Source organism: Manacus candei, unplaced genomic scaffold, assembly GCF_025592945.1.
Source record: "Manacus candei isolate 608988 ecotype Guabito, Panama unplaced genomic scaffold, ASM2559294v1 h1tg000048l, whole genome shotgun sequence".
In the NCBI taxonomy this organism is placed as follows: domain Eukaryota; kingdom Metazoa; phylum Chordata; class Aves; order Passeriformes; family Pipridae; genus Manacus; species Manacus candei.
Genome location: NW_026138096.1, coordinates 3,852,091 through 3,869,195, shown reverse-complemented (window position 1 = coordinate 3,869,195; position 17,105 = coordinate 3,852,091). Strand labels below are relative to the sequence as shown.

General features: G+C 38.3%; 1 protein-coding gene across 13 annotated transcripts in view; it reads left to right on the top strand.

Annotated features, from left to right (window-relative positions):
* PPP2R2C (protein phosphatase 2 regulatory subunit Bgamma) overlaps window positions 1-17,105 on the top strand; it is a 193,354-nt gene that overhangs the window by 56,627 nt on the left and 119,622 nt on the right. For 3 of the 13 annotated variants that reach the window (XM_051798364.1, XM_051798368.1, XM_051798372.1), the window contains exon 1: window positions 73-634. The exons of 8 other annotated variants lie outside the window; for them this stretch is intronic. In XM_051798364.1, the coding sequence (XP_051654324.1) occupies window positions 565-634 (70 nt within the window). In that variant the 5' untranslated portion in view covers window positions 73-564. Of the gene's footprint in view, window positions 1-72; window positions 635-17,105 lie in introns of those variants that run through there. 2 more of the 13 variants (XM_051798376.1, XM_051798365.1) reach the window with 2 other exon arrangements.

Genomic DNA, 17,105 nt, shown 5'->3' with positions numbered 1-17,105 from the left:
ACCCCGCTCCATGCAGATGCGGCGCGGGCGGGCCGCGGGCGGGGAGGGGCCAACGCTGATGCAGCACCGGCGTGTGACAGCGGCGCGGCCCGAGCCCGCTCCGGGCGGGTCCTGCTGCAGTCCGCGCATCGCCCCTGCCAGCGGCACCGCCAGCCCGGCAGCAGCCGCCGGGAGGAGACGCTGCGGGGGCACTTGTTTGAGGAGTACCTGCCTGGCTGAACCACTGGGTTATCCTTTAACTGTGGGAGAAGTGCCTGTGCTGCCTTCACGCGAGCTCCCTACTGGCTTTCTGCAGTCGTAATTTCTCGGAGCCGTCTTTCCCTTCTCCCTCCGGCTTTTTCCCGCTACTTCTTCCCCCCCCCCCCCTTTTTTTTTTTTTAACCCGATCGTTATTCGCCCCCCCCAATCTGTGCTGCCTCACTAGCTCTCATTATGCTGTGCTCAGTGGCCCGGTGTGTTCCCCGCCTCTGCTAGGCAGTGGCAGCATGGATGGTGCTCTTGTGACGACCTCTGCTGATGCTATCAGTCCACTGCGGATAGGCATGCTGAGTAATCCTGCTGTAAATGGGCGAGGACACGGACACACGGAAAATTAACCACAGCTTTCTGCGAGACCACAACTATGTGACTGAAGGTAACACGAATACTGTCATTATTCTCTTCTTGCACTGCGTATTCTGTGCCGGGAATGCACTGTCATGTTTGGAGATGTAGGCTCTTCCTTTTTTTCTCTTTTAAACAGGGAGAATTTCAAGGCGTTTTTCTGTGGGATGTAGCAACAGAATGTGTTTGAATTTGCTAAACCCCAAAGGCATTCTGTCGTGCTACAGCAGTATCTGAAACTATATGGGCTGGAGAAGGTCTTGCATTGTGCTGAGTTTCTGCTCGTGAGGTGTGCAGCACCTGGCATTGAATGCACAGTAGCTGCAGTGTGCAAGATTGGAAGCAGTTGGTTACTTTAAAAAAAAGATGAAAGATTTGAGAGCACCAAAGTAAGAGAAATAATCTGTAAAGTTAACTGTTTGCTGGTGTAATAAAGGTTATGCATCTCATTTTGGTAATTATAGCCTGAGCGTTACAGACATTGCTGAGTTGATTGTTCCCTAGAGAACCGTATACATTTAGAAGGGATGTGCAAGCATCATCTTTTGAAATACTTCTGCCTTCTTTCCATCCCCTGTGTATGTGCAAGGTACATGAGAAAAGGCACCTTCATTTTAAACCATTCAATGGCTGGTAGGTTATTACATAAAAAGGAATATTCCTGCAGGTGACACACATTAAATGCTGAGAGAATTTACCTTGAGAATAGTGAAATGGTCGGGTGAGGTACTGGTCTGTATTTTCCTGCCAGAAAGTTGGTTTAGGAGTAGGCCATTTTAAGATTGATTGAACAAGAGAAATGTGCTTGTAGGTGTTTGACTTTGCAAATATATTTGTATGTGCAGTTTTAATAGCACTTTTCAGCAGCAGAAACAGTACTTCAGTGTAGGCTTATATAATATGAACATGCTTAACATCAGGGTCAACCAATACTACTTGAGACTCAGTCTCCAGATTCTGTCGTCATTTGATCAATGCCCAGTCACTTAATACTCCCATGCTGCATCCTAAAATGTGATCAGCTGATGCTCTCTTGATTATTGATGATTTCAATTTTTTTAGAATGTAGAAAACATCAGTATTATTTAGAATATAGAACACAGCAGGACGATTTTGCCATACTGGGAACACAAAGCAGATTTTTAGAAGAAAAATTAAAAATACTGTATATTGTTACCAGTGACTGGTGTAATTGCTTGCCAATCTTGCCTCAAGGACATTCTTTGCTCTCTAGTTCATGTTTCAGTAATTTTTAAATTCATTTTGAAGTTTTAGTTAATACTTTTTGTCAGGATGATGATTTATGTTTTGAGATGTAGTCACCTGTAATAACATTTGAGGAAACTTTGTCTTAAATTTGTAAATTTATGCCTTAGATTCTGCAAAATGCACAATATAATAACTGCAGTGTACCTGCTACGTGGTGAAATTCAGATGTGTATTTAATGTGCATGTGCAGATATGTTGAAAATTGAATTTTCAAGTGTCTCAGTTTTGTAATCTGAGGAAAATAGTTCCTTGTGGATTTTGCAAATCTATATTCTATTTTTTGTGTTATGGGTGTTCTAAAAATTAGATGGAGATCTTTAATATTGTTTGTGACACTGCTGATGCAAGTGTTAGTTTTTTCTCATGTTTTGTCTTCTCTTGATATTTGAATCAGAAGGACTAGATATTCTTCTGGGTTAGCACATGGAGTGGCTTGTCTGAAATGGGTCAAAATACATCTTAAATATCCATATTGGCCTGTATTATATTTTTCCTGTGATCAGAAGTCATCATGAAATATGTTGGCCTCTGTTTTTGAAACCTGCAGTAGCAAAGTGGCAGTTCTTCAGCTCTGCCTAGTTAATGCTTGTTGGGAATGCTCACTTGGTCAGGTGTAATGAAATTCTTCACATCTGTTACATCTGAAATTGCCACACGTTTTAAAAGCTCTTGGAAATCATGAGGGAATGGATTTATCTGTGAAATTTTTCCAGGGACACCTTCAACTCAAAGAGGAACATCACAAATTTAATTTCTCATTGATATTCTTTGTTCAAAATGCATAATGAATACCTGAGTTGAACTGATACTTAAAATGTGCTTTGCTTGTTCTGTTGTGGGGTTTTGGGTATTTTTTGTTTAAAGATTTGGCTTAAAGATGAAGCAATCTTAAACACTTCTCATCTGTAAAGGCCTGTAGTCCTTCCACAGTCCTTGTATTTGGTCCCATGACATGTTAAGTGCTGCATGTAGCAAAATACATATAAAAGGCAGTAATGTATTACTTTGTTATACTTCTTTGGGCTCAAATCTAAGTCTTTCTTTTGGGGTCTTTGGCTTTTGTAATCCACCATTTAAAACTAAGTAATACTTTATGTTGTGTTCAGTATATTAGAGAAGTTACCAGTTCATTGTTGTTTGTGAATAACTGCAGTTTTATCTTGTTTTCAGAGTATTAAAATCTTGGTAAGTGGTGTCCTCTGTCCTTGGTGCTCCACGCAGCAGACTAAATTCTTTTACAAAGAAGGTATTTCTAGCCTTTACATGTACGTTCTTCCTCTAACTGTTCCCTGAGGAAAGTAAAGCCAGTAATAATCAAGAAGATGCAGGTTAACTACAGTCTTACTTTACCTCTCTTCCTCTTTTACTTCTTCAGTGATTTAAAAAAGCCTAAATAATCAGATGACACATGAATTCAGGGTATAGGAAAGCTGTGAGCCAAGTCTGATTTGCTCTGCTCTTGCTAGAGGACTGTGTTCTCACAAAACTGCTTGCTTGAGCAAAGTCAAATTTCCTCTCTTTGATAGGTCATTATTTTGTAACATTGGGGTTGTCTGTATGAAATGTGGCTTTACCTTGACTACGGAAAATGGAATTGGTTTTTAAATCTCAGCAGTTCTTTGATTTGATGTTACACTGTTGATGTTATACTGTTTCTGGTAATAGGCATTATAAACACACATATGAGAACAGTGACTTCTTGGACCTGTTTCTCCTGTTTTGTATGCACAACTGCAATAAACCAAATGGAATTAAAACATGCAGGACTTGAATAATTTTGTCATTTAAAGTCTTAAAATTATGTTACAGTTGCACAATGGAAATTCCAGCAGCAATATACAGTAAGTTTTTCAGTGATCACTTTCAAAAGTGGTTTTTGAAGCAAGCTGCTTTAATTGGAGTTGTTTGTTGGGGGAAATCAGAAAAGACCTGATGAGACTTGTAAACAAAGAGAGGATAAAGATCTGAGGCCTAGAAAATGTGACCTGTGAGGAAAGATTGAACTTTGTGAAAGTGGTGAAATGCTGGGATATATTGCCTGGGGAGCTTGTGTAATTTTTATCTCTGAAGTTTTTAAAAGCAGGTGACATAGATGTCTGTAAGAAATGACATGGGGATAGCTGAGCCTCCCGTGGGGCAGAGGAATGGACTAGATGACCTCTGAGATCTGTTCAGGCTTGTGATTCATTGCTGAGCTGTGTTTTATCTTAATTGCCTTTTGCACCACTACAGCTGTGGGAACCAGCTGCCCAGGAGGTGTTGGGTCAGTACAATGTGTTATTTCCACAGCAACTGTAGGAGCATTGAGGAGAGAGGAGAGGCACAGGAAAAGAAGATGGGCTGGATGGGAGAAACATGATCCTTCCTCACTTACAGACAGAGTCTGTTAGGGGAGAGGGCAAGAAAATTGTAGACAGTGAGTTGGGGGAAGGGGGATAAAGGAGGCTTGTGTGCTTTAGAGGGCAGGGAATGTCCTTCAGCCCTAGAGTTCCCTTGATGTTACCTGTGCTTAAGATTAATGGTAAAACTCAAAGGATTGCTGATGTGCTTTACTGTCTCTGGGCCGTGGGAAAAGCCAAGAATCAGATCTGACTCAGAACAGTGAATTGTGTGGTATGGTTCCTATATTCCTGGCAGGGGCAAAAAGCTATAGGAATCAATGGTGCCACTCTTTTGCTCAACTGCCGTGTTAATTCAGTTACTCTGTATTTTACTGATTTAATGATTAACAGAGAAATAATGAACAAAATGCACTGTTCTTGCCAAAACTGTGTTAAAGGATGTGGTTCACCTCCATGATCCCAAATTTGCTTGGAGAAATGCTTCTCTGGTGGCGAAGGCATGTTGCAGGTTGCATGCAGGCACATCTAGCATATGAATTGATCCCTGCCTTTTTCTGGAAGATCCCTGTTTTGGGAAGGAATAAAAAGTTGCTTATACTTCTAGTTTCTAGAGAGACACAGGTTCTTCTCTTGGTCAAGGCCTGCAAATACAAGTGAAGCCAGTGGAGTTGCACTGATGCAATGGGGCAGAAGCTGACCTGCACTATCCAGGCATTTATATGGCCGAATTGAGCCAGTTGGTTCCATATGGCTTAACTCCTATGAAAAAGTTAATCATGTTAATGGTGAATTAACCTCCTCAAATATGATATTTGAAGAATAATGAGAATTATCAATGTAGTGTAAAACATACTGAATCATGACCATGTGAAATATTTATTATAGAGGAAGAAAAAAAATTTTTTTCCTAATGATTTTAAAGGAAAATCCTCTGCAGATAATAAAAAAAAATGTTGGGGCCTTTTTTCCGCCTTAACTAAAGAAGTTAATATCTCTCTTCTTCAGTATTCAAAGTTAAGGGAAATCTATTTTCATCTGCCAGAAATAAATTTATTTATGAGCTTTTCTTTCATAAGCATCTCAAATATAATTTGAATAAGAGTTTAATACCTGAGAGTATTGGATGAATACAGTGAACAGGTACCACTGTAGTAGCTCAGGCTCACTGTCAGTCAGTCTAAGTTCACTGATTTCTGCTTATTAAGAAAAGTGCAAGAGGTAACTCTTCCTCTCTTAACCTTCAGCAATTCAGGATTTATGTTGTGAATATTGATGATTTTATCTTTTTACAGAATTCATTTAGAAGCAGTTTTAGAATGACCCTAGAAATTATTACTTATTCTTAATCTTGCATTTTTTCTTCCCTCAAGGAGAGAACGAATAGGGGTAAACCTTGTTAAAGCATAACTTTGCCCCTTGTTAAATACAGGATGTAGTTGTGTCTTTTTGTGGGTGGATTTGGTTCTTTTATTCACAATGATATTCATATGAATGTTGTGGGTAGGCTTGAAGATTTGGATTAATAAGGTTTATTTCATCCAAGTGATGTTGCTGACTCTGTAATCTGTATTTGTGCAGCTTAGCTGGGAGGAGGCAGGGCTGGAGCGTTGCTGTCACACTGGCTTGCACTGAAGCCCAATCCCTTTGCTCACTCACTCAAACCTGCAGCTGGGTGTGTGGTTCAGCATGCAGGAAATTCAAACACTGGTACTACTCAAAGCTTGTATCTGCATAGCACAGACATTTTAAGGCAATGACATTTAAGGCAACATCTGTATGGGCAACATGGGGCAGCGATTCATTCTGACAAGCCCAGAAAAAGCAGAATAGATTTAGCTGAAGTGAATTACACTATCAGAAACACTTGTCATGATGCAGTACCAGCGACACATTCAAAGTACTCCACTGACATAATTTTCATACTACATCTGTTAGACACTCATAATATCATTGTCTCTATTTTACTTGCCAATTCTACTTTATGAGGAAATAATAAATCAGCAGTGGGATTAGAACGGTTGATCCTAGACTGGGGCTTTAGTTTCTTAGCTTGCTCTTCCCAGCATTCCCAGAGCAGGAACATGTTACTGTTAACTTGCTACTGCCTCTTCAAGAGACCTACCTCTTCAAGGATGAGGTTTGTTTAAGGAGTGGTTGTTAGATCTCCTGAGAGCACTTCAACCTGCTCTGAGCTGCAGGACATGCTTTAAAGGCATGCAGTTAACTTGGCCTGGGTCTTCATTTAATGTCATGTTCTCCACATGACAGTTATTCACCAGTGTCACATGTACCCTGTAAAATGGTACGAAGTAAATCTCTAATACTGGCTCACTGGTCTTGGTGGGTTGCCCTTAGGGACTGATGGCAACCTTGGCTCTCTTTGCATGCATATATAATCAACAGATGATCTTGCACTCACTAATTAAATAATAAATGTGTTTGGTTGCTGTGTAGTGTTAAAGGTCCTGTAGAAGTGAATAAGATGTATTAACAAAAGACAAGAACGATCTAGAATATTAGCTATATGACAAACAAGCCAAGCTCCTTCCATGACAGTGAGAGTGCAGAGCTGTGAAAGAAGCTGCTTCCTCAGGTGCCAGCAGACTAGAAACATTATAAATAGAAGTGATTGTAGTATATTTGGCTATAAAACTGCTATATGTAATAGATTTACCTACATATAAACCTTAAAAATGGAAACTCAGGAGGTCAACACTGCGATGTACGTGTAAGATAAAATGCAGGCATAAAATGTGATCCGTGCAAGCTCGACATCTGTGCCAGATTTTGTTGTACTTGAAAGTGACAATTCAAAAGTATTGAAGAACTGAACAACACCCTGCAGGTAGAGTCAGTGCCATTGGAACACTTTATTTAGTATAGGCATCATGATGAAAAGAAAACCATACTTTGCAGTGTATTTTGTTTTCTACGTAGAAAACATATATTTAAATGGTGAGTTTAGCGAATAATAGATGTGGTTCTTGCATCAGTTTAAAATGTGAAACACAATACAATAACACTGAATATTTTATAATAGAAGAGCTGACTATCTTTTATTATAACCATAAAAAGGTAATCAATCATTACTGCTTACGTTGTGTTACTACATCGTTACCGGTTTCGGTGTCTTTGAGACTTTCCTTCCACAATTTGTTTCATCCACCACAGTAAGGCTTTTTGTTGAGGAGTGTGTGCTAAGAGAAGACAAGGTATTTGCTGGGTAATCTCAGTGTAATTGCTTTGGCCAGGGAAAGGATGGTAGAGGAGTTAATAATCTCAGGAAATTAGATGAAGTTATTATGGGGATTTTTGTTTTTTAAAGAAAAAAGGGTTTTAAATTAACTTCTAGCCATGTTGAGGCATTTTCTCGATGAACTGTAGTTCTTAGGTTAATGCTGAGCTTGCCCTTAGTTATGAATGTGGTCTATATTACTAGTTCCTGGTGAAAGTTCCCCAGTTCTTTATCAAAACAAAACCCCCACCTAGCAAAGCAGCTTTATATATGATGAGAGTTCCTTTTCTCAGGAATGTTTCCTTACTGAAAAGCTCTTGTACCTGTTTTTGTTATTGCTTCAATGCAAATGAGAACAGACTGTATTTTGCCAGTGTAAAGACAAGTAATAAAAATGTGCATTAAGAGACTCAATTCCTAATAAAATCTCTCAGCACAACATGTCATGCAGTTCAGTGACTTTTGTGAATTATTAATATGACAGGGATTTGGGATCTATATTGTTAAATATAGCAATGTTTTTTTCTTTTATGTTCACTGGTCCATCTGTTTGAAAAAAAGAAGAAAAAGATGCAAACATTTGTGTTATGATGGCATTTGTATGTTTTACTTAGAAACAGAGTACAGAAGACAGTAAAAGACTGAGAGTTGGTTTATTACCTTCTAGTTCCAGTTCAACTCAAGTCTGACTAGAACTTCATTATTGTCCTCTTGCTTCTTCCTGTTTCGTAGTGCTTTTGTTGGTTGTGTGACTCAGGTGTTGCAAGTAGTTGGTGACTGTACAAAATAACACCTTTTGTGTAAATTCTGAGGTTAATGCTGCCTGTGATAGTACTGTTTGCACTAAAGACAGCCATAGCATGCTCTGCCTGCTCAGCCAGTTTCTAGTAGAAATAAAGATCAACAGAGTTGAATTAAAATTAAATTATTGGTTATTTCCTTCTCTCAGTTTTTAATGGCTCCATATTATTTCTCCTCAACCGAAGATGTTAAATGAGCATTTCAAATAGAAACTAGAAATATTTTTTAAGCAATGAGCTGGTCACAAATTTTCAATAATTTATTTCTAAACTTTTATCCATTCAACATAACCTCATGTTCTATTATTTGACAGGTTTCAATTTATGATAGAACCTGGCACAAGGTCTTTAATAAATCTTTTCAGCATTTTCAAATGTACAGCTGTAAATTAGGATCTGTCTGTCATTATTTCATAAATAATTTCTGATAGAACATCTTTATTTCTACCTTGTGTTATGATAAAAAGAAAAATTGATTTAATAAATTAAGTAGTAATAATTAATTAGAAAAATTAAACAAATAGGCACAGTGGACTGGTAAGTGCAGGACACAATTGACTGCTAAGATGGCACATGAGACTTTTGTCATTCTACCTTTAAATTTGACACCCTGCTTGATTTGATACCTTTTGTTTCTGCATGCATATCTGTGATATGGGAATAACCAGTACAACATGAAGTCAGATGTGTGTTCTGTAGTCTCCTTTTGAATGGAAGATTTAGGTCAAGTGTATTCTCTTTAATCAGCAGCGAAGCTCACAGCAGAATTCACATATGCAGTCTCTTTGAAATAGGTAGATGTGAATCAGTACAAAAATTCCTGGAATGCTTGATGCTAAGAGTCAAGTAATGGTCATATGGATGGTGGTTATTCTTATTGATCAAGTGGAATGTGAATATGATTTTGTGCATGTTGTGTGCACTTGTGTTCTTGTATATCTTCCACCTACACAAGTCTTGTGGATGACTGCTGCTACATTTTTTTCTGGTGTGTCTGTATTCCTTCCAGTTGCTGTGCTTGAAATGTGAGTCTAAAAATATTAAAATGGCTATGGAGAAGTTTCAGCATTGGGAAATGGGACAGTAAGAGCTTGCATGTAGGGCACTGTATGTCTTTCAAGTCCCAAATGATTCACAGACTCTTTTGTTCTGTGTTTGTCAGTGTTTGCTGGTCAGGGGAGAGAGAGTTGGCTGTGACTTCCTTGTGCCCTGGTGTGATAATCAGTGTCTTCACATTTCTGGTTTTCCTCTGAGGTGGTGATGAGCTGCAGCTTTCTGAAAAACTCATTGCTTGGACATGAATTTTATTTTCCAGGGTTAGATGTGTCCTTAATTGCTAGCTTAGACATTTCTGTGCTTCCACATGGATTTCAGAAAAATGAGTCATATATAGTAGAGGTCTTTTTATGTTACTATGTAAATGTTATGAAGGCTGCTAGATGTAAAACAAGTAAGTTGCATCTGTTAGCAGTAATGATATTGCAAATCTGCCAATTATATTAAAACTTCAACGTTTATTAGCTGCAGGAATTTATACTATGTCCAAGTGAGGGGTTTTAGTTGCCTTTGAACTGTCCTGCAGGAATAATTGCTGAATGTGATTTGTACAGAGTACAAACAAACAGCTGTTTGGTGCATTGATCTTTCCCAGTTTTTTGGTTAGGTTGTAACACTGACAATGTTTCTTTTACTTTTTTATACCTTAAAATTAATTTCATGGTATTTAAAGTTTGGAGTTTGTTTTGAAACTGATATGGATGTGATTATTGTCAGCAAATGGTCTGTTCTCCAGAGGAAGCTGTAGCCTTGGTTGCCCATCTTTCTTTCTCTGCCACTGTTGGAGCCTGTCTCATCTCAGAGGAAGTATCAGAACACAGTGAAAGAGGCAGTGGTTAGCCCACCAATCTAAGCTTCTTCAGAAAATGTCAGCAAACTTGGCCTGGTATTTATTAAGTTTGTCCCTTGCTAGCAGGGAGGGAAGCACCACACGTGCCTGTTCCTGAGAGCACAGGTTACTGTGGGCAGTGCTGTCTTCTGCAGGTGCAAAGTTTCCATCTGTCATCGAAGTCCCACCACTGCTCTCTCTAAACTGTTCAATCACTGTGGTTAAAAACTCAGAGTAGTGAAGCTTTACTGTAATGCTTCTTCAAAACCACCTTGTTATAAGGCTTTTGCAATATTTATGCCCTACTGCGCATAAATGGGAAAAGGAGGAAATACAAGCTGGAAGTATTATTGGAAAATGTTTGACAGCTATCCTGGATGTACCTGGGAAATGGTAGTAAGAGTAGTAATGTTAAATCTGAAAGCAGAAAGCTTTGATGCTTCTGCGCTATAAATAATTACTGACTAAGACGATTGCCAGTGTGGAGAGTTGTTTGCAGAAGGATTCATTTCTGATTGTTGAGTGTAAGTATATTTAGACAGAAAATGATTTTTGTTCCTGAAAGCCAGAAAGTTGTTGTAAGTGGGAGGAATTAGCAATTTGGACTGCACAGAGCAAACACCACCGCGGTTATTACAGATGAGACTTGATGGATATAGTTATATTGAGGTTAGCACAGGAAGCTATTCTTATATTTAACATTTTAATGACTGAATTCAGTAATATTGTTTTTAGCAGTTGAATTTACACAGTTTTCTTTAAAAAAATATTTAGTTTGGCCGTTTCCTTTCCTGAAATGTTGCGAATACTTCTAAGCTCTCAATGTCCTTCTTGCTGAGTCACCCTTGATCTAGAAATCTCAATTCAGAAATTTGTTTGTGCATATGAGCACAGATATGCTTTATAACAACAATAGAATCCAAATAGTTGAGCTTAAGGAAAGGAATAAAGGAACTCACCAGAATCTGCTTTCAAAGCTGAAAAATGGAGGTGCTCCTGTTCTTTGCCTTTTGCAGTTTTGCACTGCAGTCCAGAAATCATGACTCCAGAATCTGAGGTTTTATTGTACATGTGAAACCCTTTAGGAGTTTGCAAGGCAAGATATGTTAGTTAAATACTGCTAATACCTGCATCCTGAAAGTATAAAAGATAGCTAGATGAGATTTGACTACGTGTGACAACAAGAGATACCTAAACATTTTAACTAGGAACTGCCATCATGGGTGGAGCCTGACAGTAGAAAAGCTGCTGGACAGTTCTAGCAAACTTGAGCACAGTTTTTTCACCTAAAAATAATACCTTCACCAATTTGCTCAGTCTGGACAAGCAATTTGTTTAAGTCTTGTGCTTTAGCTTGTGGTTCTCATGAGTTTATGTAAGGAGTAATTGTTTTTTCTGTTCCTTATTCTGGCCCACTGAGAAACCTTCTGCTGGAGGACAGTAAGATTTTCCTTTGTTTTCATTTTATTTTTCAAAAACTGCTTCTTTCGATGGAAACCTGAGCAGAGTTTTTTGGCAGAGTTCAATAGTTGCACATGGGCAGAAATAGAGATGAGGTAAAACACCTGTTCATCGTAATAGCTCTTAAAAGCAGCAACCCAACAGTTCCCTTTAACATTTATCCAACTCGAAATCCTCAGAGTTCCTCTTTTCAACTCTGAGGCTACCCAGGTCATATCCATGGATGGTCCGTTTCTGGTTTCGAAGGTAACTGCTTTAAAAACTGTCCTCTTTTGATGTTATTTCTGTAAAATAGCTGATTACTCATGCCTGCATTATATATTTACCCCAATAAATGTGATATAAGGCATGAACTGTAGTTTATCTGTGTTTAAGATGTTTTAACTCACAGATAGCTATCAGATTGACTTTTTCCCCAGTCTGAACCTCAGATCCAATAACATGCCACACTTGAAGAACAGAAAGAAGGATATGTTGATCAGTTGTTGGAGTTCAAAATTTGGGCTGAATCTAAAATACATCTGTTCTCCTAGATAGCTGACATGTGGTCAAGACTGGAAGTTATACAAGATAGCATAGATATTTTTGGACTAAATATGTGACGAGTAATTCACATTTTCCCCCTGGTTCACACAGCCTTCTACCCAGGCAACAGATACTTTCTTAAACCTAATGGTTTGCCTTGAAGTTCCTTTTCATGTGCTTCTGGTATGTGTCTTTATGCTGCTAAAGTTCCTTTGAACTCCTTTTGGCGACTTCCCAGACCATCTTTTAATTCCTTTTGTGAAATTTCCATACCAGCTTTAATTCCTGCCAGATGGCAACTGTTCCATCTCTGCCCAAGCAGGACTCCAAAGTTTTAAATTCTCAACATTTCTCTCTCTGGAAGTAATACTCCCTGCTCAGACTTTGGAGACATTAGGAATGTGTAGATCCAAGCACTTCTGGGGAAAGAAACAGAGACAGGACTCCTTCCTTGATTACAATTGTTCTCTTTCCATTTGCTGCTTGACGACATTGTAGTGATACTTGGCTCTTATCTGCAGTACTTGCTAGTCTTCAAGCTCCAGAAATCTTTATTGGGAAAACAAAAAGGAAGTCCAGCCAAAACCATAACTCATTTGACCAAAGTCTTTCTGCTCTCTCTACTCATAACCATTGAATCTTGTGAGTACAAGACCTGGAATTGCCACTTGATACCATTCTTTTACTGTCATTAAAGGACACAGATATGACTCAAAATCATCTTGGACTTGATTAATTGAGTGATTAATCTGTAGATGACTCTCAGGTTTAGGGGAAGGGTTTTTAAAATTTGAAGAGTCCTTATTTCTGCACCGTTCTACTGAAAAGGAACTTCTGGCTTTGTGGGGAGGCCTGACAGGTTTCCTGGGCGAGGTCCCAGTTAAATAGGTGAGTACCAACAGACTTGTTTGAAGAATTGCCTCAGGATTTTACCATGTGATCACAATGGAAAAGCTAGTAGTATTTCCTTTTTAAGTTTACCATTCTACTATAAAACTGGAAGTGACTAAATAGTGGAAGTTGTATAGGTTGTGGTTTGTTTTGTTTTGTTTTGTTTTTTTTAATTCAGTTTTATTTTTTCTGCTCTGGCAGGTTATAAAAATCTGAAATGTGCTACTTCTTTTTGTTAGGACACTGAGTTCCTTGTTTCCATCAAAGAGCAACAGTGTCATCTTTACAAACCTGACAGGTTGTTACAGCCTTTATGTATGTAACTGTGATTTAATATCCAGTGGAGTCTATTGAGAACCTCTCACTGGCTCCAGTGGGGTTGGGTCAGTGGGCATTGCTTTGCATGACCGTAGTCTAGGTACGTAAAAATACATGTATGTGTATACAAACCACAGACTTTGTGTGTGCTTTGAAAGTCTTGATTTTAATCTCATAGAGCCATAGAATGGATTGGGTTGGAAGGGATCTTAAAGACACCTTCCACTAGACCACATTGCTCAAAGCCCCCTCCAACCTGGCCTTGAACACTTCCAAGGATGGGGCATCCACAGCTTCTCTCAGCAGCCTGTCTCAGTGCTTCACCTCTACATCTGTTCTTCGTCTATACATCTATTAATATATCTACTCTCTGCATCTGTTTGTTCTAACTACTTTGTACAGTAACCTTAGTTACTTTTGTCTTCAGTACTCCATTGTATACAGTGTGGAGATGTAGTTTATAACCCCTGATACAGGAGGAGCATTTTTTTGAAGAGTTTATCGGACTCAGTGCAGGAATAGACAAAGTAACTGCTTACCAAAAACCTTTCTGGGAGTCTCAGTGTATTCAGAAATTCTTAGAATGCACAAAGCTTAGAGTTCTCTATATAGTGTCAGGAAATATAAGTACTTCCTGTGGTTTCACTCAAAAATACCTCAGAGATAAAAGTATATGGATTTGTTAGTTAATTTTCTTAGGATTTACTGCAATCCTGTTCATCAGCAAACCATATGCTGTTCTTTAAACAAAAGAACAGATTTTCCGTAGCTACTATAACTATTTAGAGTTATCATTTTGTTCCTTTGCACAATGAGTTAGGAAATCTCCTTGGAAATTCTCATGCATAGTATGATTTGTTAAATTTAAGGTTAAAATTAGGGTTAAAATTATCCTGTTGAATACTGTGACCTTAATACCGTTTTTGCAGGTTTCCTTAGCGGCTTAATGCATTCAGATTTATACTACCATGAGTACAACCCATTTATTTTTCTCTGACCCTTTTGCCTGCTGTATGACTTACTTATGCTGCACATTGTTTTCTTTTAAATACTGTTAAGTCTTTGCTTGAAGCAAAACTGCTCTCCAGATTTTCTCTTTGAGGTAATTTGCTTCAGGCTACTTTTTAACTTTCTGAAATGCAAAATAATTGCAGTTCAGGTTTTAATTGCATGTCTTTTTCTTCTTTTCAAGAATATGCTGCCTGGACACATCAGTTTGTTATTTAAAGGGCTGATAAGTATGTCTAAGTTGTATTAATTTATGTTGCAATAGAATTCAAATTAATGCTAACCAGAAGATCTGTTAATGCATGAGTAGCATGAAAGGTATAATTAAATCTCCTTGAAAAAAATTGCAGGATATTTCATGAATGTCAGTGACATAGTTTTAGCCCTTAAATAGTTTTTCTTTGTTACAGATAGTTTTCAGGGTTATCTCTACCAGAACCTTAGAAAATGTATGTCATAGGAAAACAGTAATTCTTCCCCTTCATCTGCCCGTTCACATCTTTTTGGGTTTGTGTTTATTTGTTAGGTTCATACTGTCCTTTTCACAGATTCCAAAAGTTAATACTGTGGTAGTATCATAACAACACAGTGGGTTTTTTGAGCTACGTGCAGAACATTTAGGGAAATACTTAAGCTGATGAGGAGTCTTCCTGTCATTGGCGATTCATGTTAAGAGCATCCCAGAGTTCTTTGATAGAGGCATTACCTGAAAGATTAACCCACTGTCAAGGAATAGACTCTGGCTGAAGAATTAGCATGGTTGCATTTTTTCGAAGAAAAATTGTGTGCCAAGTGCAGAATTAGTCACTTTATTAGTTAGTCTTAAAAATAGTGGTTAACTTTATCATAATCTGGTTTGTTCACTTGTGGAAATATATTGAACTCTTGTGACACAATGTTCCAAGTGTAGCTTCATCAGTGATGAGCAGAGAGTGATTTCCCTCTTTCCTCTGGCCACTTTCTTCCTAGTGTTGCCCCAGCACGTGATTTGCTGATGTGAAGCCACTGTTGGCTCATATTTGGCCACTAACATCCAGACTGACCCCAGGTCCTTTCCAGCCAGTTTCTTTTCAGCCAAATGTGTGGAATTATTCTGCTTCAAGTGCAGAATTTTGCACTTCTTTTTGAAGTTACTCAGGGTCCATCTAGATAGCTTACAGTCATTTCTTGTCTGTCCTTAGTCTGTAACTCGGAGGTGAAGCACGGAGTTTGTACTGTTAGCTGTATCACTATGGATGTTTTAGATTGGCAATGTCTTGCAGTCCACAGTGCACAATGAAAATACTCTAAGCTTGTCTGGTACCAAAGTGAGTTTTCTGTATGTTTTTTTCATGAATCAGTGTATGTTTTTGGCTACCTCTAGCTGCCAAGATTGTTCGAAAATATGCAAAGGAGCCTTAGACATTTCTGTTTCAAGAAAGACTTGCTGATTCTCTTCTTAGTGAGAAACATACCTTGAATAGCAACAGTGGAAATTGTATTTAGTGTACAATGGACTTGAAAGAAATCAATATCCTTTTTAGCTTGCATAAAAAAACCTCATAGGTTCTTAGCAAAGCCATAGCATGTAGTATATTGAAACTGCCATTATCCTTTTTTCTGTGGAGTCTGTCCATTAAAGTTCAGGTACTGGCATCATCATTTCTGGATGCTGGAGTGCAAGTATGGGCTCCCTAACAGTGATGTCTGACATGTTTCAGCTGTAGGTACAAATTGTCAGTCTTATTTTATTTCACCAGCTGTATGTTGGTTGGAGAGACCCAGGTGGGACTACAGTCATCTCACACCTGCAGGAAATGGGAAAGGTTATGTTGAAGCACCACCTGAATGTTGTCACTGGGGAATCCACTGCTGTAGTCATAGATGCATGGATTCACTCATCTAAAGGCTCATGCAATGAACACCATTTATTTTTCCAGTTAGGGAGACCGAAAGGTGGGATTTCCTCATTTCTCAAATGGAAAATGAACTTCAGAAAAAACAATGATTTCCATAGGACTCACAGGAAAACTTCTGGTGTATCTGAGAACTGAGTAGAGTCCTTATGTACACAATAGATTCTACACAATTTTTAAATAAGGAGGAAGAGGGGATATTCTAGCTTGGATATTGTGGCAGGATGTGAATTCATCCTAAAAATAGCATGTGCTTTCTCTCATGGAATAGCTTTCTGTTTGCATTGGACTAATCTCTGGAACATGTATCTTCCTCCTGAGGCAAAGTTGTTTTCTTTTTTTTTGTTCCATGAATTACTCTCGCAGACAGAGAAAGTGATCCTACATTTTAGAAATATCCCATATGGTTAAAGTGCCTCTTGAAGTGCTTGAGATGTATAGGTCAATGTAGACTGTAGGGGAGGTTTAAGAATAATTTGTTGGGAGCAAATCAGGAGGATGTAAGCAAAGGAAAAGCTTTTTGAAGTATTTAATGCATAAGGTGCTTGGTTTTGAACACTTTAGGCTTGTTTTTTAAATAAATGTATGTTACCCTCAAAAACCTTGTCATTTGATGTTTTTGTACTAAAGCAAACAAACAGAAATCCGCACTGTGACCATTTCAGCTCTTGCTTTCAATTATAGGGTCCCCTCTCTTACCAGTTTTAGCTTTTACCAGTTTGGATTTGAGTGAAGATAAACAGATTAGAAGTCCTAGTCCTTTCAGTGATTATTCAAATATATCCCCAAATATTTTGAAGTATTTGAATTCTCATCTCTGGAGAAGAAAAGTCTCAGTGATATCTCTGTACTGTTTCTGTAATATCTAGATTA